Source organism: Bombus affinis, chromosome 10 (genome assembly GCF_024516045.1).
Source record: "Bombus affinis isolate iyBomAffi1 chromosome 10, iyBomAffi1.2, whole genome shotgun sequence".
NCBI lineage: Eukaryota > Metazoa > Arthropoda > Insecta > Hymenoptera > Apidae > Bombus > Bombus affinis.
The window spans coordinates 7,117,609-7,144,063 of record NC_066353.1 but is presented as its reverse complement, the minus strand read 5'-3'; the positions used below and the strand labels follow the sequence as shown (position 1 = coordinate 7,144,063).

Here is a 26,455-nt window from a genome sequence, read left to right as displayed (position 1 = left end):
CTCTATCTATTCTTTTTCTTCACAGCTTGCTTCGCATCCTCTCGAGTTTTCGCCGATCGAAATCAAAATCGATGCACGCGTCTTTGGCGAGTCGGCATTCATGTCCGTACGTCGAGATAAACTGTCCAGTCATTATCGCTCTAGCTGTCTCGGTCCGTTCACTGAGCATCTCTTCTCAACCGTGGCTCGATGCTAAATCGAATCAACGGCACACGAGTTCCAATCACGCGAGATTCATCAGCGTATTTACGGGCCTCCGTCTCGTAGCAAAATCCCTTTTACATTTACACGGTGCGTATAGAATTGTTTGTTTAGGCAAACTGAGAAGAGAAAAATTCGCGAAAGACCGTGTTTCTAAGAAAAGACTAGGTTTCGTGAAAAACAACCAAAGTACTCGAGCGTTTCGCATTTCCCTCGTCTGCCAAATACGCTCTAATTATCGCAACTCGATGCAACGCGATAACACCCCCATGGAATTTTCGGAAAGATCGATATTGATATTTCTCTACTAGCATAGGTATTAACTATCGGGTTTTAACGACGAAACAACGAGATTTATCGTTAATATGGTACATGGAATCGTGGCAACGAAAATAAGTGAAACACAATTTACGATTTAACGAAATAACTGAACGCAGTCTCATTTTTGGAAGTACTTTTATTAAGAAATACTTTGCACTTATTAAATGCCTTATATTCTTAATTCATTTTAATTATAATAATTATTGTTATAGCGTTGTCCTATCTTTCTACTTAGAAGCATGCTTCGCTAACACACGTTACACGACCCTAAATTATAAGCAATTTTTTTTGTCCTTAACGTACAGCTTATGCGTAAATCAAACAACAATACTTTAATTTCACGAAGCCGACAAGTGCAGAGTTTTCAATGGAAATCTTCGCAACCTACGAAAAATTCTGTACAGAAGTGCCTATGTGTTGCGATTCGAGGAAACTTCAAATTCGTTACCGTTGCTGCGATTTTAGCGTTCTTATTATCGAATAATAGATATTTGTATGAGCTACGATATCGATCGTTATGATGGAGAGCCGATTTATCGGAAGTTTCCTCTCTCGAAATCAGTTCGGTAATCGTGCGAACGATGCCGTTGCCCTTTTACCATCTCTCTGCCTCGTCATACACGCCATTCCATGCGTTTTCGTATCATTTAAGGGCCACGACAGAAATTTTAGAAACAAGGAAGAAAAAGAAATACAATTCGATACTTTCTCCTTCTCCCACACCATCTATACTTCTCCTTTTACTTTTTATTCTCCTTGGTAATCTTTTATATTTCAATTTTTCACGATAAGACTCGGAGCGACGAGTGCAACACACTTTCGCGAGAATGCGGTCCAACTTAATAGCGCAGGGCTTTGCGCGACATTTCCATATCATGTATCTATATTTGCCGCTAATCGCTAATTTATCCGTCTATTTGCGACGCGTACTCGCGTTCCAAACGCGCGTGCGTCCCTCCCGAAAACACGTGTCACATCGGACGATCCCGTCTTTTCATCGGGAACAAATTATCGCCCGATCGCATTTCATTTCCTTCCGAACGATAAACGTTCCAAGACGGACCTCGCTCGATACGACGCGACGTTACGTTTAATACGTATACACGCTACACTTTCTTAACGGTTACACTAAATTTGTTATTCTTAAGGAACCTACGTTTAGAAAATTGGACTTTTTATAGGCTTATGTTTTCTTCGAAAAATATCTATAGAACGTTCTTCACGATTGTAATTCGAGCAAGGAATCGATCGATCGGTCTGTTATACTTTGGGACGGGAAGATCGACCGAGAGTTTTACCAAATGGACAAATCTTCTAATAAAGTACTCATCGTTCAAGCGGAGTTCGGAAAGTGCAATTTTCCATCATCGCCACCTCTCCCTCACTCTTTGTCTTCTCTTCTTTCTCACTCATTCTTTGTTTCACTCACCCGGTTTATTCTTTTCTTCGTATAATACCATATCTCGGAAAACATGTTTCTCACGGTAAAAGTTCAATACTTTAGCATTTTAATGGAAGATATAATACAAAATATATGTATATAAGTATATGTATTTATGTAAATATGGATCAAGCAAAATATGATAAAAGAGAAGAAACAATGGGTGCGTAATAAGACCAATGCAAAGACCGATCGATCGCATTCTCCGCTATTCGCAGGGCATTGATCTCGGTAACTGTAAAATAAAATCTTAATATAGCAATCGATTGATTATCGTAAGAAATATAATCGCAAATTCTATCTACAAATAATAATACCGCCATAAAAATGTATTCCGAAGCGATAATCTAATTAAATATAACGTAAACTGCCTCGAAATGGCTACGATCTACGTACTGCTAAGGAAATGACTATAATAATAATAATAATAATAATAATAATAAGAGTAGTAGTAGTAGTAGTAATAGTAGTAGTAGTAGTAGTAGTAGTAGTAGTAGTAGTAATAGTAGTAATAGTAGTAATAGTAATAATAATAATAATAATTAATAATAATAATAATAATTAATAATAATCGTAATAGTAGTAATAATAATAAGTCATCAAGTATCGTTCACGCTTCTTTGATTGTTGTTTAGTTACATAGTTTAAGGGCATTATAATACACGTGAGTATGACACGGCTTTCCACTAAAAATATTTGTTAGATACGCTGAGCATTACTGACTTAAGCACTGTACTAAATTTACGTAAAATGTATCGTTATTATTAGAAAACTAATTATTCTTCATTGGTTTGAAATACTGGTTTTTAATAGATCTGTATAAAACCTTTGTCAACTGGAACTCTTTGAACGATGATTCGCGCGATACGAAACCTCAAGCGACGATACTATGTATCTTAATAAAAAACTACTCTCCGTTACTTATTCGTTATACCAACATCCGATTTTAATCGTACAACACTTGCACAACACTCGCTATACTCTTCATGCCTTCCTTTCTTCTTCTTTGACGAATATCTTGGATCGAATTGAATGTCAACGACCAAACAGTACATACATGAAACAAATCATTAGGCTTAAGAGAAGGAAACGAAACCGGATCCATTTTTAAAAAAGAAGAACAGGAGAAAGGATAGACAAAAAACATAAAAATTATAGAATGTCGCAAACGTTTCTCCCTCCTCTCTCTCTCTCTCTCTCCCCCTCTCCCTCTCTCTCTCTTCCGCCCTTCCTTCCTTTGTGCAGTTCGAAAGATTCTATGCAGCTATAATACAAAATTAAACAGGTTGAAAAAGAGTGAGGGCAAGGGAGGGAAAGATGGAAGGAGAGGAGCGAAAATGAATTTCCCCCATATAACAGATTTTTCCAATTCGTTTCCAACTCGATTTTGCGCGAACGAGATCGAATATCAGGTCTTGCCATGTATCGCGAGTAACCAAATGTTCACAAAGTTTCCTAACCTAATTTTTAGTTGTTTTTTTTTTACACGGTATTCCGTATATTGTCAAGTATAAATAAAGTCAGGATTTATCACGAGGCCAGAATAAAAGGCAGATACGTTCTGAATGATAGGAAATTGTATAGCGTTTTACTCTGAATACTTTTCTTATTTTCCCCCTCTTTCTCTTTCTTCCTGTTTATCATCATCAGCAGCAACATCATTGTCGCCATCATCAACATCATTACATCATGATATCATCGTCATCATGGTCGTCGTCGTCGTCGTCGTTATCATCATAATCATCATCATCATCATCATCATAATCACCGTCATAATCAACATCAATTATTATCGTCAATACCATCATTACTGTTATCATATCATTATCATTATCATCATCATCATCATCATTATCATCATCATCGTCATAATATTTTCTTTTCTTTTCTTTTCTTTTCTTTTCTTTTCCTTCTTTTTTTCTTTTTTCTCATATCTGGCACTCTTCTATTTAGGCTGTTTCACATTTACGGTAATTTACTTTGCTGGATTATTGCATTGCATGGAAAAATATGGCTTTATCCGAATGCTATTTAACAAAGGCAATACACTGTACGATTATAGTCTGTGTGTGTGTGTGTGTATGTGTATGTTTGTGTGTGTATGCTGCGCGCGCGCGCGCGCACATACGTGTATTCTACGTTAAGATATACGTGCACGCGCGCTGGTCGTGTATGCACAACTTCAAGTGTATGTAATCATTGTAATCTTTCGAAAAGGCAGATCCAGTATTCATAAAAGGATCGTACAATGTATATTCGATCACCTCTATGAAAACTGCTGGATTTTGACGACAGATTATAAATGTTATTTGTACACTAGCATGTAAAAAGCATTATGCTACGTATGTCATGATCGTTCATTCTCCGCTTCTTTTTTTTTCCTTTTTCTTTGACAAAGTTAAATTGTAAACTCTTCCAACGAATACCGGTTCATCGAGCATTTGAATGTGTATAGCTATCGATTTATATATACATGTTCATATGCTTCGTTTATAGATATATGTTCATGTATAATTATCGATGCAACAACTTCTGTTCTCATAACTGTATATTTATAGGTGTATGTATATACGTGCTTGTGTGTACATGTATGTGTGTATATATATGCATATATAAATATATAAACACACGCATATACAAAGGCAGAAAGAAGACACCTTCCACGCGTAAAGTGTCTACAAAAATATTTGTGTAGTAGACCCATATTTGCGGTATAAGATTCGACGTGGTTGCGGATCAGCCACGTGTTACCAGTCTTGAACGTAGTGACTAATTCGTTCATGGACGAAGCTAACGATCTTGTAACAACTACGATATATCGTACGTTTTTTTCAACCGCGAGCTTCGACCCCATTGTTACCGATTTAATTTCGCGTTAAATAAAAGCAAGCAAGTAAACAACATTCACGAACGACTTGTTCATTTGTTCAATTTGTTGAACATTTTATTCGTTTCAATAGGGCCAAAATTCAATGTCTAGAATCTCGGATTAAATCCGATTCTTGTTCAGATTCGAAAGAAGCAACTTAACTGAGTACACATACATTTTATTCAAGTATATGTATAAGTATATATTATAATATTATAATATATTATATATATATATTATATCATATATATTATAATATTTATAATATATACTATATATATATAATATATACAATATTTATAATATATATTTATATATATTATATAAATATATATTATAAATAATATATTATATAAATATATATATACATACACATATATATGTATATACATACATATCTATGTACGTATGTACACATGTACGTACGCACGCGCGCATACACTCAAACACAGGCGCAGACACAGACTTACACTAGGCAGACAGATAGAGACGGACAGACAGGCAGGCCGAACATGACGTGCGCGCACGCCTACGTATATACACACACATATACATATATATATGTATAAATAGGACGTAATAAAAAATAACCTATTCTACAGATACGTATTATCAAAAGATTTCGAGTGATCGTAAAAATATGATTTGCGTGACACGTTCAAACTTTTCCATGAACCGTATTTTGTAAATCTGTTGTAGCAATCTGTGTATAGGACTCAAAAAAATACCTCTTACGTTATCCATGTACGCAAGGTGTATGTGTCACTAAGTAGAAGAACGGAACACGGCCCAAAACTGAACCGTACGGATGGTCTTCGAACGCTACATCGAGACGCGTTACTTCCTTTGATTACAGTATTACGATATAGTATGAAAAACCAGAAAAGAAGAAAAGTAGTATTATTTACAATCAATATTGTATTATTTCCAACTGAATCGTATGAAATGACCGAAAATTCAATCATTAAATGAACGAAATGCTCTTGCATAACTTTTAGATGATCGTTCTTCCCTTTTTTCCATCACTCTGGTCTTTCTTTTCATTTCGATGCTGCGTTCGAAAACTCGCACATGATGCGTATGTACACAGAACCGAGCTGTTCGAGACTAAAATCGTGTTTATTGTGTACGATACGTACACTTTGTTAATTATTTTCTATTAAATTACTATCTTCTGTAAATGCAATGAATGTGTATAGTATAACGAGTTTGGCGAAAACGCACTCGCATTGGACATACGTGATCACGTGAATCGTGAATGTATAAACGAGAAACGGATAACTCAGTGTGAGTCAATAAAGATGGGAAGAATGACAGTCTGGAACAGCTCCGACGTGGCAATAAAAAATTTGTTCGATTCAACTCAAGTCTAAAAACTGGCTACTTTTTGTACAGCACTACGGTAGGCTGGAGTTTAGGCTTTCTGGCAAACGATAGTTCATCATATGATATGGCGGACTTGCAGGACTTCCCGGTTGGCTATTCATACCAAGATTACTTGAACCACGACCGCGTTTTCGCCTTTGCAATATACCTTTTCTAACCATATAGAATCGAATCGTACTTATCGGAATTTTGTACTTTTCCGAAGCAACTTGAAATGTCATACCACGTGCTACCATATCCGAAGCTTGCTTCAATTCTTCTTCCGAACGTCTTTGTCGTCTCTGATAGCCTGAAAATTACACAAAAAACGATGAAGCGGAGAAACGATTTTATCCTGTTATCGCTTGATCCGATAAAACCTTAACTTTTTCATATAAATATAATGCCTAATGTACACGATGACTATTTCTCTAATTGTAAAACAATAAAGTCACCGGGATTTTTCCCTCAATTTCTTTTTTATTATTTGTTCATTTTCTTTTCTTCCACTAAACTTTCGTTTCTTACCTTCGATCGCAGGAAACGGACTACTAGGATTACAATTACTGCTTGGTACCATGCTAATAGAGTATGGTTTGACATCGTGCTGTTGGGTAAACTGCTCATCCGGCTCCATTTTAACCATTCCCGGTGTTTCAGTTAATGTCGCTTCACAAGCGCTAAGGGCTTTTTCCAAATGCTGTAACGCCTCGCTATGTTCCATATTCATAAAATTTGATGAATTCGGATTCTGCGGAACTGGTGTAGTACTGTGTGATGGAGCGCTTGCTGTACTAGTCGCAGCAATTGACGTAGTCTCTAAAAAAGTAGCACTCGAAGTTCCGTCATCAGATGGAGTTTCCTCTCCTTTATAATCAGATCCATCCTGCTGTGCAGCCGTAGATGGTGCAACAGCGGCGTTAGAGTCACATTGTTGAGAACTACTTTCACTCGAAGAATTATCATTCCCTTGAGTGGATAAACCACGAACCTAGTAACGATATTACTGCCATAAGAATTATTCGAATCAATGTGTACTTGTTCTAAAACATTACTTACAAAGATAGATAGTAAATCTGTACTTGAACAGTATTGTTATCCACTTACCTGTAAAACTTCAGCAGCTTGCATTAATTTACCTAGCTGCTGTTGCTCCACATATACTTCACCACGATACATAAACTCCACTAAAGCTTGAAGTTCCCACATTCTCATATCTCTCAAAAATATAATAGGATGAGTGCATGGTATTTCTAATAGCAAACGTTCCAAATAATCACTACAAGCGGACAATACCACTTTGTGACATTTTATGGAGCCTCCATCGCAGGCTAAAGTGACATCGACAAATTGTTCAGAACTTAAAAGTTTTGGAAATGCACTGTGCATATTTGACTGATGAGAGTTCCATGAAACACAAAATTGTTGGCGGTCCCCACCGGGATAATTACCCGGGTTATGTAAATTGCTACCGCCTTCCATTATTGTGCAGCTTTAGAGCAATTTTCCTGTCAATAACAGATTTCCTTTTATACATTACCTATTTTATACTTTAACAATTCAAGAAATATTTTTTATATTATCAAAGAAATGCTACAAACAATCCAACATTGAACAATACATAAAGCACAATTTCAATTGTTATGAAATGAATATCATGAATAATTTCTGTATCGTTGTAAAATTTATGACATCACTTTATATATTATTCCAAATGCTTTCTATCTTATCATAGATATTGCTCGTGTTGATATTATTATCAAATTTTCTCTTTCCCTGTATATACCAAACGATGTTATCTTTTACCTTCATTTACATCAAGGTATGTGATGTTAAGAAAATTTGATGTATTTCAAAGAAACTCATTAATGCAAATTTATCCAACTTCAAACCTAACATAAATAGCAATAAATAAAAGCTACATACAGAGATTCGATAGGCAAATAGATCATCAAATTTCTTTTACTACAGCATTGTAATTTGGTAATGTGATTAAACAATAAATTTGACAATAAACTCCATTCATAAAAATAAGAAATATATGCTTGCTAAATGTAGAATATGAAAAAACAAAATATAAACATAGAAAATAGACTTACTTAAGAAAATTTGTTTAATACAATGTACAATATGGCTGTATTACCAAAGAAACTTTAGTATCAGTTATACGCGTTCGACTACTGCCATAAGTAATTATATATAAATACATAATATACCATTGAAAAATGTAAAAGATAAAATTACGATCGGATATTCGAATTAGTAATTCTACCGTAGCTTAGTAGAATTAGAAACGAGGAGGCCAACATCGAGAAACTTTTAAAGAAATTCCATGGCACTAGCCGAGAGCGAATGTGCAACAAAACAAATCTGTCGTCCGAAGCACATAAACGAATTCCTCGAGAAAAATGTTTAAATACAAACTTTAGTTACGCGGCGTTTATCGTAATCACGTGCTCAAAGCACACTAGCCGACAGGTTAACCAAAAAATATTCAATGTACGCGATCAGGTATAAGATTTTTTTGTCAATAGAAAAATGGTGAAATCTTTGTGGGAGACGCTGTCGGCGTGAGTGCCATCACCCCCCAGGAACGCCTTGAACACAAGTTTCGTCTTTCTTTTTAATTTCCGATATCGAATCCTATCAACTTTCCGAATGTAGACAACGAAATGTAATATGAATTTTCCAATAAATGATTTCACTCACGAATTTCCAGCTCGATTGACTCCTTTCAGATTTTCGCGTCGCTTTCGGGAAGAATCCCTTAAGAAAACATTCATCCGCCGAGATTTGCACTAGCTAGGGGAGCTGGAACGAAAGGGTGGGGGTAGTAAGGCTGGGGGTAGCTTAGTGGAACACTAGCGCACCTCTTGCCTTTCCTGTGAAAACTCTTACGAACGTTCAACTCCCTGAGCCTCACTCTAAAACTCTTCTATCTATACTTATGCATTATTTATCTGCGTATATATTTTTACTATACGTCGTACAAATTTCTTGCTCTTTTAGTTCAATAATTTCACCGTTTTATACAATCTCTGTTAGCAAATTTATATTTTAATCAAAATATTTCTATTCTACGCTTTTCATCATACTAATCTTCTATCATACTAACGGATCATTTCTCAATTTATATTAAATCTCATCTTCTATCGAATAACTAATCTAACGACACGTACTTCATGTTTTTACCGGTTGAATAGTTTGAAAACAATAATTTCCGAAAATTCGTTTCTTTGTTAACGCCTCTCCATCTTTCCTTAATGCTAAAATTTCTACGAATCTCGACAAACCTAATTATGTTGCATATTTGTTAATTAAAATAAGACGTTGTTTCTCCAAACTGAATTCTATATTCTATGCACATTCGCGCCATTACATGAGAACGCTCCATAAATTTTAACGAAATTAGGTTATCAACATCTTCATCGATTCAAGCTTCCAACGTATACCATCAAAATATTAAAACACTACTCGGACGACAATTGGTTAAAGCGATTATTTTTATATTAACATCTTTATGCCTCTATGTTTTTAAATTTTCTCTTTTTTCACTATATAATTTATAGATTCCTATATTATATAATTTTCACCTATGTAACTGATTCAGACATATCTTCTATTAAAATTATCGATTGTGTCGCAACCAATGAAAATAAATTGCTGTTTGGTTAATTTTATTCGTGAATTTGATTGGTTTAGGAAAATATTCCAAAGTAAACTACTTATGTATCTCTTTTCCTTTTATTGGCAAATAATTGTTATTTGATGCGATTCTGAATGTTAATATAACTAGTTATGACGAGATGTAATTTCATGAAATATACATATATACGAAATTGTTATTAATCTCTAATACTTTGATTCATTGTATAATCTTAAATCTATGTATACCATGATTAAAAAGTAACTATCTTTTTTTGTGCATGGTATTAGATAAACATTGATTTCATTGCATTTTATATCTGTCTGTCTATCTATCTATCTATCTATCTATCAATCTATCTATCTATCTATATATATTATATTTTACTACAGAAGAAGGAAGCGGGAGCGCGCGAAATATGTCTAAAATAGGTGGTTATGATACCCACGATGATGGTCCAGGTTTCGTCGGCATTAGATTTTGTCAAGAATGTAATAACATGTTATATCCAAAAGAAGATAAGGAGAATAAAGTACTAATGTACGCAGTAAGTATTATATATGTGTATATATATATGAAATGTACGTTGTTTTTTGAATCAATACATTGAAATCTGTTTAATTTAATCAATTCTTTTTTTTTAGTGCAGAAATTGTGATTTCAAACAACTTGCTGATAGCAATTGTATCTACGTAAATAAAATTATGCACGAAATAGAGTAAGTGAAAATAATAACTTGTATATTCATACATTCACAACAACATTTATGAAATTTTGACAAAAACTTGTACAAGAGTACTTTCCTTTTAAGCATATAATTAAGAGCTCTTAAAAAAGGATTTATTTAATACATTTACTGCTATTCCATCTCACTATAATTTTTATGATTTCAGCGAGTTGACACACATTGTTGCGGATGTCATATCAGACCCTACTTTACCAAGAACCGAAGAACATCCGTGTCCAAAGTGTAACCACAGAGAAGCAGTATTCTTTCAAGCACAGACAAGGCGAGCAGAAGAAGAAATGAGATTATATTATGTGTGTACTAACCAACATTGTTCTCATAGATGGACAGAATGAAGTTCTACAAATAGTTTGTACATATTAGAAATCTGTATTTTTATAATATACAATCCGTATTACATAAAATAATGCGTAATAATATGTAATATATACAATATGTATTATGTAAAAAGAAACAGAAATGTAATAAAATATATAAATGTTTTGTTTTCTTATTGATATACTTGGTTGCAAAATGTGTGTGTATATATATGATATTGTATCAAATTCTAATAAATACATGTATTTAATGATAAAATATTTTATAATCTACAGCTATACTCATCAATATAATATTTATCATCTAATGCATAATAGATTGGTTGAAGCTGATAATTGATGGATTTATATTTTTTCTGAAGCTTCCAGGTACTTCCGCGCACGCGTGTGACAAAGTTATTTACGCCTTTAACCAATTGTATCTAGTCTCAAAATTGTTTCCAATAAGAAAAACACGTTATTTGGAAATTCTCCTCGTTTCTGGAATTTGCATCTAGGAGGCCATTAGTAGTGATACAGATTGAACTCTATAATGCTCTCTTGTCTTTATTTTATTAGAGAAACGTTTACGCGAGACTGATTTAATTGATTAATGGGTGCAGCGCAGACGACTAAAGTTACAGAAAAAATGGAGAAGTAAAGTTGATTTTTTATAATGTTGTATTTATTTATGATTGACATCTGAAAGTAATTATAGGTTATCCGTTTTCGGATACTACATATTTCAGTTCTCAACATCCAAACAGTCGAGGAGAAACAGAAGAACAACCTCGCGTAAACAGCAACGCGAGGCCACTATCAATTGAAGGACCATCTAACATGAATAACACTGATCCGCAAGTATTTGAACCATTACCAAACCAACCTAGGCAACCAACAACTGTACAAGGATTGCTTAGATTTGCTGTAGAAGCAGGCAATTCTCAGAATAGAAATAGTAATATCCAATTACAACCTATGGATGAAGAAGTTGGTAACATAAATGTGTATTAACGTTATAGAATATCCACAAAATTGATTCAAAATTAAATTGATTCAAATTAAACTGTATTTACAGAGGCGTGAATTTCTGAAACAAACACTCAGCTCATTATCGTGCAATGTAACTGAAGAACTACAGAAAGCTATCAAATTATTGTCAAATGTAGTTGACCTGCGGCCAGACAATGACACAACAGAACATGAATCTGCATTAGAAAGGATTGCAGATTTTGTAGATAATATAGATATTGCTAATGATTTTTATAAAATAGGAGGTTTTACGATATTTGGTCCATGTTTAAACTGTCCTCATAGTAGTATTAGATGGAGAGCAGCAGATATAATTGCCGAACTGGCTCAAAATAATCCCTTTTGCCAAGAAAGATTTCTAGAAACTGGCCTATTTCCCACGTTATTGAATATGATAGATACGGATCCTGCAGAAGCTGTTAAGATCAAAGCTCTATATGCAATTTCCTGTAAGTAAAAGACTTTTATTCAAATAGCAGTTGTATTGATTTATACTTTGTTAATTATTCATTACACCTATGTCATATTTACATTCATTTATAATTGATGATACAAATTAGTTATACATTAAATATAGGCATTGTTCGAGGGCATCCAATATCCCTGAAATACATGGACATAAACGATGGATATTCTGTCCTCTTGAGAGCTATGCAAAGTTCGATAAAGAAGTTGCAAATTAAATCTGCGTTTCTCTTATCGTCTCTTTGTAACAAGGAAAATGTAAATGATTTAAAATTAACCTTGGTAAATATGGGTTTGATCGAGCAAGCGATAGGTTTACTGGCCATCGGTGATCTGCTTCCAGAGATAAGGTAGTATATGATTTCCATCATTTTTTATACAACCGAAACAAACTAAAACGATCCTTCATGTTTCAGAGATCAATTGTTAAATATCCTCGATGGTTTGACCAACGATGATTTTCTGCCTGCTTTAAAAGAATGTCAGCGTCCGGAACTGGACTTACAATCTACATTAGAGCAATACATAAGGGATTTGAAGCAAGAAGAAAATCCCGAGCAGATAGATGTATGTTATCGGGTGTTGAAGAAAGTTTTCTCTGAGCAGGATACAAATCAAGAAAGATAATTACAGTGTATAATAATATCGGATTTCCTTTACATGAATTAAATTTGTATATCATAAAATATTGTGATTAATAAATAAAATAAATGTATTTTGTTTTTATTATATTCTATATATTTTGCTTTATCAATCGATTAATGAATCTACGAGAATGAAATCCTTTCAATTGGAATGTACAATAAGTGAAATGATATGGTGAAAAAACTATTGCAACCGAAGGGTAAGATATAAGTAACAATTTAAAGGCAGATAATTATTATGATATATTAAGTCATGTCTTTTAACGTATATACAGAGTGGTCTAATTAAATGGAATCACCTAAGTATCTGCCTTATTTGTTCTTGTATGAAAAAACTTTCCATGGATTTGCTTTTGCTTGAATTTTGCTTTTTGTTACATAGATGACATGCCGACAAAGACTTGCCAGTGTAGAAGAGCACGAGAAGCAGTTAAGTCTAAAATAGGTAGAAGTGAAAGAATACAGACATCTCCATCAATATAGATAAATGCGTTTCCGGTGCGGAAAAGGTACAGTATCTGGGTTTAATAGAGAAAGAGAGGGAGCTAGATCGTTATCGGAGAAAGTAGTTGCTAGAATAGAATACAAAGGTGCCTTTTTTATGCACGTAGCACAAATACAATCACCACTGAACAAATATCTAGAGAACACGAAGAACAAGAATAAAATGCTGATACAGAAGTGTAAATGATCGCTTGGTTGATGTTTCATTACTGTGTCACATCCCGCAGAAAATGTAGAATTCTTTTCAGTGTTCCAGCAGAAGATAGGAGGCTCATGAGGATCAGTCGTCCTTTATTAAAATTTTATTAAAATTTAAAAAAAATTTTTTTATCAGCAAAAATGATATTTTCAGCGTCGCTAAATTTTTAGACATATGTTAGAGGGCATCATTGCATATCACACGTACACTACATAGGTCAATTCTCGACAAACATCCGATATACAGGATTATCTACTCAAGTGAGAATCCGCACTCGCGAGAATTTGACAGCATAGTCACGTGTACGCTTATTACCGCAATCGGTTACAATCAAAACATGACGCGCCATGTATGAGTTATTGCTAGAACTAGAGTTAGTTACAGGCTAGAACACAGAGAGAGTTTGGTGTCACCGGCCACTATGGCGCGTGGTGTTTTACATTTATTTGAAAAATAATCATGTACTACGATATCACTGCACATTTGCGTTTTTACAAACATTATGACCCATTTTCTACTTCGTTCGGTATTTTTCATTCTTAACGATTCGAACAGTTTCTTTGACATTGTAATTTATAAAGTTTGTTAACGACTATTCTTTATAAATTGATTTTGATCTGATTTTGATTGCTCTGCTATAAATACATCGAGTACAAGAATAAAAAAGGAAGCAAGTGAGACACGGCAAGACGTTTTATGAAATTCATTTGTAAGTTATTCGCACAGCTAAACTTTAAAATATTTTCTGGAATATCTTGGAAACTATTCGAGATAGAGGAATGACGTTAATAGACAGGCTTTTTTGAGCGAGGAATATAATCGTGTAAACAAGTCTGGCGACATCAAACTCCCTTTGTGTTCTCGCCTATAACTAATCCTAGTTTTAGCAACAACTCGGAGACGGCGCCACATGTTTTGATTGTAGCAATAAGCATACATTTGATCATGTTGGCACATGTTCCTATTACAAGATTGTGTCTTTTAGTTATGGATGTAACGATCCTACATAGATATGATTAATAATTGATAATACGATTTTATATAATATAAATTATATTTTATGTTATACCCTTGTATGCAACAGTAATATTAACTGCAGAACTTCAGTTGGTAAGGTAAGGTAATGGTAAGGTAAAATAAATATATTTAAGAAATACATATCTCTGATTCCATTTAAAAAATTGCAGTTGTAAGTGCATTGCTTAATTTATGGAAAGAAAAAGATCCTAGAAGGATAAAATTGGTCCCACTACTTAAACAGGAGCCACAATCTGGCTTATTGCATATTATATGTAGGATCGCTCTGTTTGTATACCTTTATTCACGTTTTCTAACTATAGTTAGTGATAACATAAGTTTAAAAATTGGAAACACAATGGGTTAGCTATAATGTATGAACTTGTCAAAGAAAAATAATTGTAACGATTTCCCTTTCACGTATCATATCATTTTGCACAAGAAACAATCACGATGCGCAAGTAAATTTGAGTAACCGAAGCTTATACATTTAATTGGTTACTTAACGCGAAACACGCGAAACAAGAAAGTCATGGGGTTAACCAATTCGTTTTTGTTGGTTAGAAACGTTGCTTGTTTCCCAATTTTGCATTCTTTCAAATTTTGCAATATTTCTTTGTATCTTACCTGAACCATCTTTATGCGATATTTTCTCTTTACGATTATACGATTATTAAATTACGTCAAATTATGAAATTTCTAATCTTACGTGCTACCATATTATGGAACGATAAATTTACAAATTATATCTCTTCTATGAAAATAAATATTATTTGATAATTCAAAATGATATTTCAATATTTAAGGTATCTATATTCTAGATATAGCATAAAAGGATAAAAATATCTCATCTATAAATATTTTTTATTGGAATAGAAAGAAAATATTCTATATCGGTATGGTTACTTAAAAACGATGGAAGTTTTAAGGGTGTTCAGGAATTTGTTTTACAGTCGAAAATATTACCTACATACGTAAAGCGCGTTGTTCAAATCAATTGTTTTAGCCAACGACAGGTGATTTATTTTCGAAGAAATGTTTTCCAAATGGTTGACATTGGTATTGTAAAAAAGTATCACGACGTGGATTTTAGATTTTTGCGTCAATATTGACATGTTTTCTAATTACACAACTCTGACGCATGTTCTTTTCAACTAAAATTTCTATATTTTTTCAGGTCGGACGTCTTCTGGCTGCAAATACATATAAAACCTCATGCTTGGAATAAAATTTAAATGCTGTTCTACGAATGGTCAACATTTTGTTAACGGATACTCAAATAATTAAATATCTTATATCATAAACATTATTTCAATAAAATAATGTTTTAAAATTCTCCTTTACATCTATGAGAATTTATGAAAATCTATGAAAATCTATGAAAATCTATGAAATATGGGAAAGAATACGTATATATTTTGCAAAAATTTAATAGGAATTCAAACGATTTAAACTGAGATTAGAAAGAGTTGAACAAAATAGCGCGGAAAATTGTATTCATTTGATCATAGCGTCATTAATTTTGAGCGTAGTTGGAAGATGTAGAATACCTTACACATTATTCGCTATGCGCATGTATACTATTTTTCTATTCAGTTGATAAACCAGGTCGGTCCAAATCCGGATATTATCAGAAGTATGAATTCACGATTAACTTATTACACGTAATTATCTGTTTGTGTCTGACAGTGTACGTTTTAACGATCCGTAAAAAATTGTTAGAAACTATTAAAAATATAAACTAAGAATGCTTTATGATAATTTTGTGTTCATATGTATATATATAAAAGGATATACAAATTAGTTTGACTAGAATATAAGAGTTTGGCATAAATCTTTCATTATTAATAGTAAGAAAGTTAATCGAATTCTTTGTCGTACCAGATTGTATGTATACTCTACAAGATTATTATAATAAGTTTAAAAATAAGGTTGTCGAAGATCGTTCTACGCAACAGAGCCAATTTCGCTGTAATTTTAATTATATCTAATTAGAATTGCATGTTAATTACTCCGAATACATCGACAAATGATTTATTTTATATTATCGTATATTAAATTTACGATAAAGAATAATTAAAATTACGATTAAGAATAAATTTAATTTATTATGCCCTACATAGCGTATAAAATACTCATTTTACTTAGAATAATTTAAAGCAAATTAGTTTGTGAATTCTCTCGTGTTATACAACCTCGTATCCATTATCGCTAATTAATTATCGAATTGTGCCACTATATGCATCGTTGCGATGTATCTATATGAAATAAAGCTTTAAAGCTTATCTTCCGTCGTGCCCATTCTCTCTATCCGCGTTTTACAATCCCGTATCGCAACTTTCTAGGATTCTGAGATGACGAAGCGTTTTACGAAAATATATTAATTAATCACAGCATGCTGACCACGGATAAGTTAAACGGATTAATTTCACGACCAAGATGCTGTAACTCTATACATAGTTTCAATTACGATACATCGAAAATTCCTATTTTGTTTGCATATCGTATGCATTGCATAGATTTTTGTAGCTTTGAATTTGCCACAGACGTTTAGTTTGGTCATCGAATAAGCGACGGATATGGAACCGTGACGCGACCTTCGAAGGGTTGAAACGCGGTCGAAAGTAATCCGCGCGACACGCTGTAACATTAGTCGCATAGTTTTCCACGGCGTTCACGCGATATGAGAGATTTTCACTTCGCATCGGACCGGTAAAGCGAGCAAAGTTTCGTTAAAGAGAATCCGGCAAGAGAGAGAGGTTCGATGCGTGGCGTATAGACAGTTCTCGGGACGTACCTTTACCTGCTGTCCCTACCACTTTCTTTGGCCGGCTGGTGGGCACCGCGTTCTCGTTACCGTGGTCCACGCTGCAATACCGTTTCGCTATCTCCTCATTCACCTCGCGATTCGACAGGATCGAAGAACACGCGCGCGTATCTTTCCAACATTCGTCTTCGAGCTGTCAAACTTTCGGAAACCAACGATCCTTTGTTCGATTCTATACCTTTTCACGTTCGTGCGGCGAATCTTCGTCGAGGAAGAGGTCGAACCGTTCTCAGAATTTTTCAAATTTTGTCCCGTCAAAGTGATGGATTCGGCGAAAGTCTGCCTGTTCGAAGTTGCTACACACAGAAAGATTGGATTTTGATATTTTTACCCTGGTCTCGCACGAGCAAGTGTAGAGAGTAAGATATCAAATTTTGAACAGTAAAAATAAAAGATAAGAGTTTGCGATACAAAATTCGACCGCCTCCCTTCCTACGATCGCTAATCGCTCCAGAAAAATCATGTGCCATCGCTACTCGGAGAGTCACGAATAGTTGTATACCAGCCCGCTGGAAGCTTCGCCTTTGGTACTCAAGTTTTTCACCGTGGCTCGACAAATTTTCAAAAAGAATCACCGATGGTTCGTTTGTTTGGATAGACGATAGACGCGCGAAGAAGATACGCAAAATCGATGAAAGGGACGAATCTAACGGTGATCGTCGGTCAGTGGAGAAACAATCAAACGATAAGGTGATAAGCAGGCTTGATTGCAAGGTGGAAAGTAGGTCGAAGAGGAAATCCTACGAGGGATATCGCGAGCAAGGGAAACGGCGATCACGGTCTAAATGAGTACGACCGACAAATATGCGCGTGTAGCACCTTGCTGATAGAGAAACCTGCCTCGTACGGTTTTGTTCCTTCCAATCGCTTACCTCGACGAAACTGTTGTGCGTTACATAAAGAGGGATTTTACCGACCAGTTAACGAAGCTGCTTGTGCGCGCATATAGGGAACGTCTGTCGGCTACTTTACGTAAGTAAATACGAATAATTTCTTATCCGAAAGTGGCGAAGAACGTGGATGTTACGCATCCTATCATCCACGATAGAGCAAAGAATACGGTCACGAGTCTAGTATCATGATCCATCGACGATAGCCCCGTCTTGTAATAATTTTATTAGAAACTTTCAGAGGAGTTGTCGAAAAGAGGGATCGTCTCGTTTGTTCGATAAAAGCTGCGTTTCCTGTAAATGACGCGCGGGTCGCTGGTCAATCGTGTAACAGGAAAATTGTTAAAATTTAAAGGCCAATCAATGGATACATTCGTGAATTAATATTCTTTATTATTTTGCACGCTAATACGAGCGGTTAATGCGATACGATAAACGAAGAAAGTACGCGAAACATCGATCGTATACGCGAATTACAGCGGATGGCAGAGAATTTGATCGAACTTATCGCGCTCGAGCCTTCTGACGGCTGATCAAATTTTTCGCGTTTGTAGAACAGATTTGTGAAATATATCGATAAGAGCAATATTTTCGAATTATTTTGCCTTCTATGTGTATATCGTGTATATATCGATACGTATATGTTTATACGTGCAATTTTAAAGACAGTTACGAAGTTGTTGAACAATCACGTATTGTTTATCTAATTAAATGCTATAATTAAAGAGTGACGTACATAACATTTTTTAAAATGACATTTGATCCTCAGGTGGAATGGAAAATGTATAAAATGGTAAATTTTCAAGTTTGTCCTTGGAGAATATTTTCTTCTCGGCAAGTATTAAATAATCTGCGATCGCGTTTTCACGTAAATTGGATTTTTCGTAAAAAAAGAACTTGACGAAACTTTCTTCGTTAAACGATATTACCCTAGTAATTAGGCTACAGATTCTTGCGCGAATTTATATTTTTATCGGCACGATTAAAATTTTGAAAATTCCAACTAGTACATTTTCCTTCGGATATTTTATCCATTTTTGTACACTAGGTACGCGTTCTCTGTATTTCTGTATCGTTCGATTTTGCAAAACTGCGCAAAAATCTCTGGTACATCTGATAATTATACAGGCCGTATAATATTATTTTCGTTTTACTAATCCGATCATTGATAGAGTTTCGTTGGCACTGCAAAGTTTCGGCATAAATTTAAATATTGCGCTACGTGCGTGTTGGATGCAACAGGACGTCGAGGTATGACCTTTCACCTTAACGATTACCGCAAGGTTCGGGTAACATTTCTTTCCGTTTACGAGGCGTTTAGTTTCTTTCTCGCAATGTCGTTAAACTGTCGTTACGGCACGTCCTCGTGAATTCAAATAAACGTCTTAACTTAAATATTATAGCGACGACTTGGAATTTGTTAGATCATCGTTAACAGGACCAAATAGCGTAAAAATAGCTGAATAATCGAAATTTCGTTCGAACTCGCGGATCATTTTACTTGATTTGATAATTATACCGTATTTTTCTATTACGATACTATTTCACCCTTTTAAACGCAATTAAACAAATAGGTCGTTTATACGACTTATAAGTCGAGATTAAATAATTCGTAATTTACATATAACTTTCTTTTGTAACCACCGATATCCGTTCGATCGATCTTAGACGGAACCATTAACCTGAACTTTTCTTTGTATCGTTTCACCTGTAGGCATGTTTCGCTGTATTATTACACGGTACGTTGACTGGAACTACTGGAACTACTCAAACTATTATTTGATATTTAGGGCAAGTTCAGCTGTCTCGCAACGTTGATCAGTCACTGTCAAAACGTTTAAATGTCGCCGCTTATTCGCTTTAAAACGGAAATAACTCTTTGTTCACTTGCTTCCCTAAATAAATACGTATTTCTCAAATGTATGCGCGAACACGTAATTTTATTGATATAGAAAATCACGTTTTATCTTATCTCGAGTAAGTTTTAAGTAAACGTTTCTGTAAAAACGTTCGATATAATTTCTATATTTTTATATAATTTCGGGATGTAACAATTTCACATCGAATTGTTCTTAGTAAAAAAAAAAGCACTTGGAAATAGTAAATGCGATAAAATTACGTGGTCCACTCTGAACAGACTTTCGCAAAGATATCACTTTCTCTTTATGATCGCATCAATTTTTTGACCGCTCAAATAAGTATACTTATCCAGAGCCTTTCGAAAGTAATTTGAAGAATTTACCTTTTTTTTAACATATTCGGCAAGTCGAGACTCGGCATATCCTCGAAAACGAGTCAAAATTTGCCAAATTACGACAAACCTAACCGTAAACGTAAACCTTTATGTAATTGCTTAAATAAATTTAGTTAACGGCAAATAACGTAGAGGACTTTTAAATGTTTAACGTTCGAGTAATTTCGTGGGTATTTTGTCGATATTTTACAAAGATCGTCCGCATTAACATATTATTACATAAAGCAAGAGCAAAGATAAAGCAATAGTCGGTAAAAAGTGACAAAGACCACTTTCCCTTTATTTTTAAAGGTCTTGATATGGCAACGTATTTTTCGATCTTTCCTGTTTTGAGACAAAATGGACTTTACACGTCGAGGTGTACTCCTTTGCTTAAACATTTATAATTTTATAAATATGAAATGTCAATGGCCTGAAAATTAATTATCTTTTTACAAGTTCAGACAGTTGGTTATTTAAATTTCGAATTCGATGATCTAATTGACGATATCGTTGCTGATTTACACGAACGAAATACAATCGTGCTTCATAGGTGAACGAAAGACTAGCGAACTTGAATATTTTATCTCATTGGCGACGTATCGATGATTCGCGTTTCAACATCGTCAAGCTAGATCGTCTAACAATTCATAGCATAACGAAGGATCGTTCGGTGAAAATTACCTAACGCTTTTGAAAATTTATTTATTCCACTGTTACATGTTCTTAGAAGGTGAAACCGTTCGAGTAACTATTTTTTCTTTCACCTTACGCGAATACTGTGACGTAATTGAGTAGAACCGTGATACGTTACTGTCATCGATCTTTCGATGAAATCTAGCTGATTCAAGATAATGATAAAGAAAATGTAAAGAATGAACGCAGAGGGAGGAAAGGAAAGGAAAACTAAATAAAGTTCGATGTATCGCAGAATGTAATAAATTTTGCGATAAATATATCGTCTACGTTCTTGAAGACAGCTTGGCAACTGAAAAATCTGCGATTCGTGGAAATTGATATTTATAAAATGAGACGCGATCGTAATTTTTATAAGCTGTCGCTAATAATTTCATCTAGGCGAAGCCAATGGTACAAACGATATAAACTTTTATCACGATTCACGCAAAACATCGTGAAAATATCGAGAATCGCGGTTTCAGATGGAAACCACAAGCTCGGGATAAATGCTTCCCTGTATCTTTTCCACGTTATCTGGAATGTTTACTTCGAACCGTCTGTCTCTTCGCTTACCAGGATTTTTCTCTAATAGTAGCATCGGTTGTATAAAGAGAAAGCGTTTTCAAAATCTTCGATGAAAAAATTACAACTTTTGCTGAAAACTTGATGACAAAAAGAATTCTTGCTTTTATACGTATTATCTTTACGTATTCTTACATATATATGTAATTTTTGCAATTTGTCCAGATGTCGGACTTTCGGTAAATTGATTTAACGACCTTGTGATTGTAGCACGTAAACGTTTATGTCACCGAAGAAACGTCGGTAATAACTGTATAAATGCGATTGCGTTGTGTTCGTTTTATGGGAATTGCGAAGAATTCGCAGATAATCAGAGTGGAAGATCGATCGAGCGTTTTCTTCGTAGTCTTGTTGATCGATCGGATGGCTAGTAGCATCGGGTAGTATCGATGTATTGGCTGCGGTATTGGCACGATGATCTAATCTAAACAAAAGAAATAGAATACGATTTTCTTTGCGTATAGTCTCGTTTCCGAACGAGGATTAGAAACAGATTTCCAAGTAAAATTTATAGAGCGAGATATAAGATGTAAAAATATGTAAAATATCCGAATTAAGTTGTATCTCTTTGGCTATTCTATTTTACTTGGCGTATGCAAATCGATAGACAAACTCGTTACTGATTCAACTTGGAGCCTATTATTTAGGATTTCGTTATATTTATAACACAATATCTATTCGATCGTTGTCGATCTATAATATATCGACGAGTATAACGTCTATCGTAGTTAAAGTTACCGTAGTAATATCGTACTTATGATAAAAACGGTTACGTTAGACTTTCGTTTTCGAAACTGTCTCGATATATTTTCTATAAATAAGAAGAAACTGTGGAATTAATCGATATTTCTATATAAGTGGCCGTTTTAGAAAAAGGAAATTAAGTAGCCGTCAACGTACACCAACTCGACCAGTCAAGATTTCAAGGTTCGATAGCTATCGAAGGTGATAGATACCGTAGTTTTACCGTAAATGATCCATAACCACCATCGTTTTCTTTGCATTTGTTTATTCTAGTACCAGGCACGTCGTACATCGCCTTGTCGTGTTTGCATCAAGTCGGATTATTACCGCAACCTAATGTACAATTTCTCCTGAGATAGTACCATAGACAAATGCTGATTATTTATTGCTGATGTACGGAGCAAATATGTTTGATGGAGGCAATGCTCGAGCGTGGAATCCGTGGCGATATGTAATTTGATAAAATTGTTTCCATTTATAGCACGTGTTCTTATTTTATACGACATATACAGTCCTATTTTTATTATTACGTATTATTTACATATATGTGCATATCAACGATTTGACAAAATTATTATAAAACTCAATTTTTCTTTCGGTTTTTAATTATCCTTAGTTTGTACGTATATCCTTGATATCGTGACTTTGCTTCGTTTGGAAATGTCGAAAGGTTGTGAAAGCTCGATCTGGTTGTAGGTTCTCGGTGTAATAACGGTAGGAAATGTGCGTCACGCTTGTTTCTGTCCCTCCTCGTGGACGCAAATGGAAAGTCGGGAATCACAGTTCCTCCTTCGCAAATAGACGGCGAGTGAACTCTGTCAGGCACACCATTCGTCCTTGCGGTCATTATATCTACGTATTTCTACATAGTCAGCGAATACAAAATACATTGTACCGTCGTTATCGATCGAACATATTTAGAATTTCTTAAATTCCACCTTCGAATTAAATTCGGTTCTCTCCCCCTTTGGATTTTAACAAATTGAAAATTTTGCATTGGCCGTAATGAAATTTAATTTTTTAATTATTTGAGAAAATACTTTCTATATGATACGTCTAACATTCTCGTAGCATTTAACAAGTTAACTAGAAAAAACTCAGTTAATATCGACATACCCACTATTAATGTAACAACAATTAGGACATCGTAGATAATCGTTTACTGTCATTTTCCTGTGTTTAAAGAGAAAAATATACATATCGAGTTCGTCGATGAAAGATCAAGATATAACAGAGCGAATTCACTTTGAATAACTTTTATCATCTTTTTATTTGAATTGTCGCTACCTCTTCACACATCCAAGTACGTTCGATGTAAATTACAACGATTGGTCGACGTTTGATTCGTAATTAAATTGAAATTCATATTTAAATAATCGATAATTAGAAGAAGGTTCAGCGTTGTCGTCGAGGCAGCGAGCGTTAGAAAATAATTCTTTGACGAAACAATCGTATGGGAAGAGGAAAAGATATAGAATCGTCGAGAAACCGTTTGAATTGTTAAATCGTCGATACGTTATTAACGTGTAAAGGTTCAAGGTGCCGAATAGTTACCTTGAAATAAGTTTGTCAAGGTCTTCGTTTTGCACAATTTTTTCTTATACATATAGGGGATGATTTTAGTTTTCAAGCGATACACAGGACATCCGTGTGTTACCTCCTCGTAAATCTTAACAGGATTGTTTCAAATATCTTCGTAGAAACGTATAAACAATGAAAAAGTAATAAAAATTCCTTAATATTTCTAATTATTATATTTTTCATTTATAAATTTAATATTTAAAAATGTAAAAATGTAAAATGATCGTATCTTTACTACGAGACAAACGTAACGTATATAATACAAATTCTATTTTGTATTTGATACACTTTTATAATAACGATATCTATTATTACTTTATTTTAAGGTTAACGTTTAATTTCAGAAAAATATTTCGAATAGATCTTTCCAAAAGTAATACGACGTCTCTATAGGATATAACGATTACTGTAAGCTCGCATAGTTTTGTAACATGATATAGAAAATTGAAAGTAAGGTGTAGCATATCGATGAAAGTAAATGTAGCTTGAAACGTTATACAGAATCATTGCTATACCAAATTTCAGAAATGGTTTACGCTCCAAATACGAAACGAAATGGTAGGAATCAGACGCGACCATGCATTACCGCTTTCTCTAAAACGTTCGATACGATCGAATCGCAATAATACCAACGGTATTATCCTGATACATCATTGAATAACTTTTATCATCATTCAATGGAGAAATCGTAGCAGCTACCAGAAACATCAAATACATATTTTTATAGATTTTAACACTTTTCACGCGATACATACAGCAACTCACGAAAGCGTTCGAACGTCCTTGAAAACAGAGTAATTTTTTTTTTTAATTAGGCCGACCAGTTTGCGTTTTTTCGAGGAGTTAGAAAGACTAGGGTTTGCTAGATGAAAAGTAAAATCGAACTTGGTATGCACTAGCTTTTGCTAATTGACAACTTCCGATGACGATGTGGCTGACATCTATCCACTTAGCTCAGGCTGATTTTTATAAGTCGAATTTCTTTATAAAATATATAAAACAGCGCTTTAGAAGAGACTTTTTTTGACTTCGTATAAACGATTTTGTTTAAAAAGTTTGGTAATTGTTGAGAATAGGAATGACATCACCGATTTTAGTGATCTTTAAATAGATATGTATCGTAGCAAGATTAACATTCTAAACGACTTTTTTCTATACGTCGTATAATCGCTCTGCCTTAATTTTCGAGATGTCCGCAAAAATTGTTCGATAATACATACAATATTAAGCATAAATTGAAAAGTACGAAAGACTTGTTCGAAATATTGACCTTGATAATATGTTTCAACGTTATTGAAGTCGGAGAGGTCATCCATATTTCCAATAATCACCAAAAATTCTTCTCTCCATCGTATAAACTATTTTTTAAAACAACATCTTAATCTTTATGTACGAACTTCCTTTTCGCGAAAAAATGGCACAAAATTTCTAAGATCGATAGCACCGAAAACCTCGTTATTGAAGAGATGCGTTGCATTTAAAATGTCCATCCCTTTCTGATCACGTAATAATCATAAAATGCATAATTATGAAAATACAAAAAAAAAAAAAAAGAAAAGGGAAAGAAACGAATGCGCTTTAACGTTAATCTCGATCAAAGCGTGCTCTACCAACCAAGACGAGAAGAAAAAGAAAGAACGATAGCGAGAGCAAGGAAAGTCAATATAGGATTGCGATATAAGCGTTGAAAATTTCAAATGCGTGTAAGATGTACATGTACAATGTACTTACGTACATATGTATCTACGCATCTATATGTACTTCGATCTGCATTTGTAGCGAATACACATGATCGTTAAACATTTCTTAAGGCCCTGCAGCAACACAACGCAATTCTTCCTTAATTTATCGAGTCTTGCAAACTTCGATGCAATCGCGAGCTACTGTAACATTTACGTTTCATTACGTTTACTAAACAGATTTTTTTTAAAATAGATTTATGTTTCCAGGATATCAAAAAGCAGTAATGTTATGATGTACTTGGACGGTTTGATTCTAATCGGTAATTTAATGCTTGAATTTTTAACGTGGGTTAACAAATTCATTTTACAAAACGTAGATTAAAAAGACCATTTCCAAAACGGTATATTTTAAAAAGAATTATTGAAAATTTCTTAAAAATACGGCAGCATTTTCCTAACTTATATGTAACATTTTCAGTTTCGTATTTGC

At 34.2% G+C, this 26,455-nt stretch overlaps 3 protein-coding genes and 1 long non-coding RNA gene across 6 annotated transcripts; 3 read left to right on the top strand and 1 right to left on the bottom strand.

Annotated features, from left to right (window-relative positions):
• Window positions 1–642: 642 nt before the first annotated feature.
• LOC126921011 (broad-complex core protein isoforms 1/2/3/4/5-like) lies at window positions 643–9,792 on the bottom strand. 2 transcript variants are annotated; one of them, XM_050732137.1, is made up of 4 exons: window positions 8,907–9,792; window positions 7,305–7,705; window positions 6,726–7,188; window positions 643–6,507 (listed from the first exon to the last, which is right to left on the bottom strand). In XM_050732137.1, the coding sequence occupies exons 2-4, from the start codon at window positions 7,677–7,679 to the stop codon at window positions 6,230–6,232; spliced, it is 1,116 nt and encodes a 371-aa protein (XP_050588094.1). In that variant the 5' UTR covers window positions 7,680–7,705; window positions 8,907–9,792; the 3' UTR covers window positions 643–6,229. The 2 variants fall into 2 exon arrangements, with proteins under 2 accessions (XP_050588094.1, XP_050588095.1); XM_050732138.1 differs by lacking the exon at window positions 8,907–9,792 and adding an exon at window positions 8,297–8,873.
• A 325-nt stretch (window positions 9,793–10,117) lies between these two features.
• LOC126921022 (DNA-directed RNA polymerase II subunit RPB9) lies at window positions 10,118–11,088 on the top strand. Its single transcript, XM_050732163.1, has 3 exons — window positions 10,118–10,390; window positions 10,488–10,561; window positions 10,737–11,088. Exons 1-3 carry the CDS (start codon window positions 10,262–10,264, stop codon window positions 10,924–10,926), a joined length of 393 nt encoding a protein of 130 aa, XP_050588120.1. The 5' UTR covers window positions 10,118–10,261; the 3' UTR covers window positions 10,927–11,088.
• Window positions 11,089–11,271: 183 nt separating this feature from the next.
• On the top strand, window positions 11,272–13,115 carry LOC126921009 (hsp70-binding protein 1). 2 transcript variants are annotated; one of them, XM_050732134.1, is made up of 5 exons: window positions 11,272–11,544; window positions 11,637–11,877; window positions 11,966–12,368; window positions 12,497–12,734; window positions 12,801–13,115. In XM_050732134.1, exons 1-5 carry the CDS (start codon window positions 11,501–11,503, stop codon window positions 13,009–13,011), a joined length of 1,137 nt encoding a protein of 378 aa, XP_050588091.1. In that variant the 5' UTR covers window positions 11,272–11,500; the 3' UTR covers window positions 13,012–13,115. The 2 variants fall into 2 exon arrangements, with proteins under 2 accessions (XP_050588091.1, XP_050588092.1); XM_050732135.1 differs by having other exon boundaries at window positions 11,606–11,877.
• Window positions 13,116–14,021: 906 nt separating this feature from the next.
• Window positions 14,022–17,033, top strand: LOC126921027 (uncharacterized). The gene is made up of 2 exons (XR_007712218.1): window positions 14,022–14,846; window positions 15,926–17,033. It is a non-coding gene; the product is annotated as an uncharacterized LOC126921027 (long non-coding RNA).
• Window positions 17,034–26,455: the final 9,422 nt, after the last annotated feature.

Bases quoted from the DNA above. Each gene is read 5' to 3' on its own strand.
- LOC126921022 (XM_050732163.1), top strand. From the start codon at position 10,262: ATGTCTAAAATAGGTGGTTATGATACCCACGATGATGGTCCAGGTTTC. The intron at 10,391-10,487 runs GTAAGTATTATA...CTTTTTTTTTAG, and splicing joins ATAAAGTACTAATGTACGCA to TGCAGAAATTGTGATTTCAA. The intron at 10,562-10,736 runs GTAAGTGAAAAT...TTATGATTTCAG, and splicing joins AAAATTATGCACGAAATAGA to CGAGTTGACACACATTGTTG.
- LOC126921011 (XM_050732137.1), bottom strand. From the start codon at position 7,679: ATGGAAGGCGGTAGCAATTTACATAACCCGGGTAATTATCCCGGTGGG. The intron at 7,189-7,304 runs GTAAGTGGATAA...TATCGTTACTAG, and splicing joins AAGCTGCTGAAGTTTTACAG to GTTCGTGGTTTATCCACTCA. The intron at 6,508-6,725 runs GTAAGAAACGAA...TGTAATTTTCAG, and splicing joins TCCGTTTCCTGCGATCGAAG to GCTATCAGAGACGACAAAGA.
- LOC126921009 (XM_050732134.1), top strand. From the start codon at position 11,501: ATGGGTGCAGCGCAGACGACTAAAGTTACAGAAAAAATGGAGAA. The intron at 11,545-11,636 runs GTAAAGTTGATT...TACATATTTCAG, and splicing joins GTTACAGAAAAAATGGAGAA to TTCTCAACATCCAAACAGTC. The intron at 11,878-11,965 runs GTTGGTAACATA...CTGTATTTACAG, and splicing joins TACAACCTATGGATGAAGAA to AGGCGTGAATTTCTGAAACA.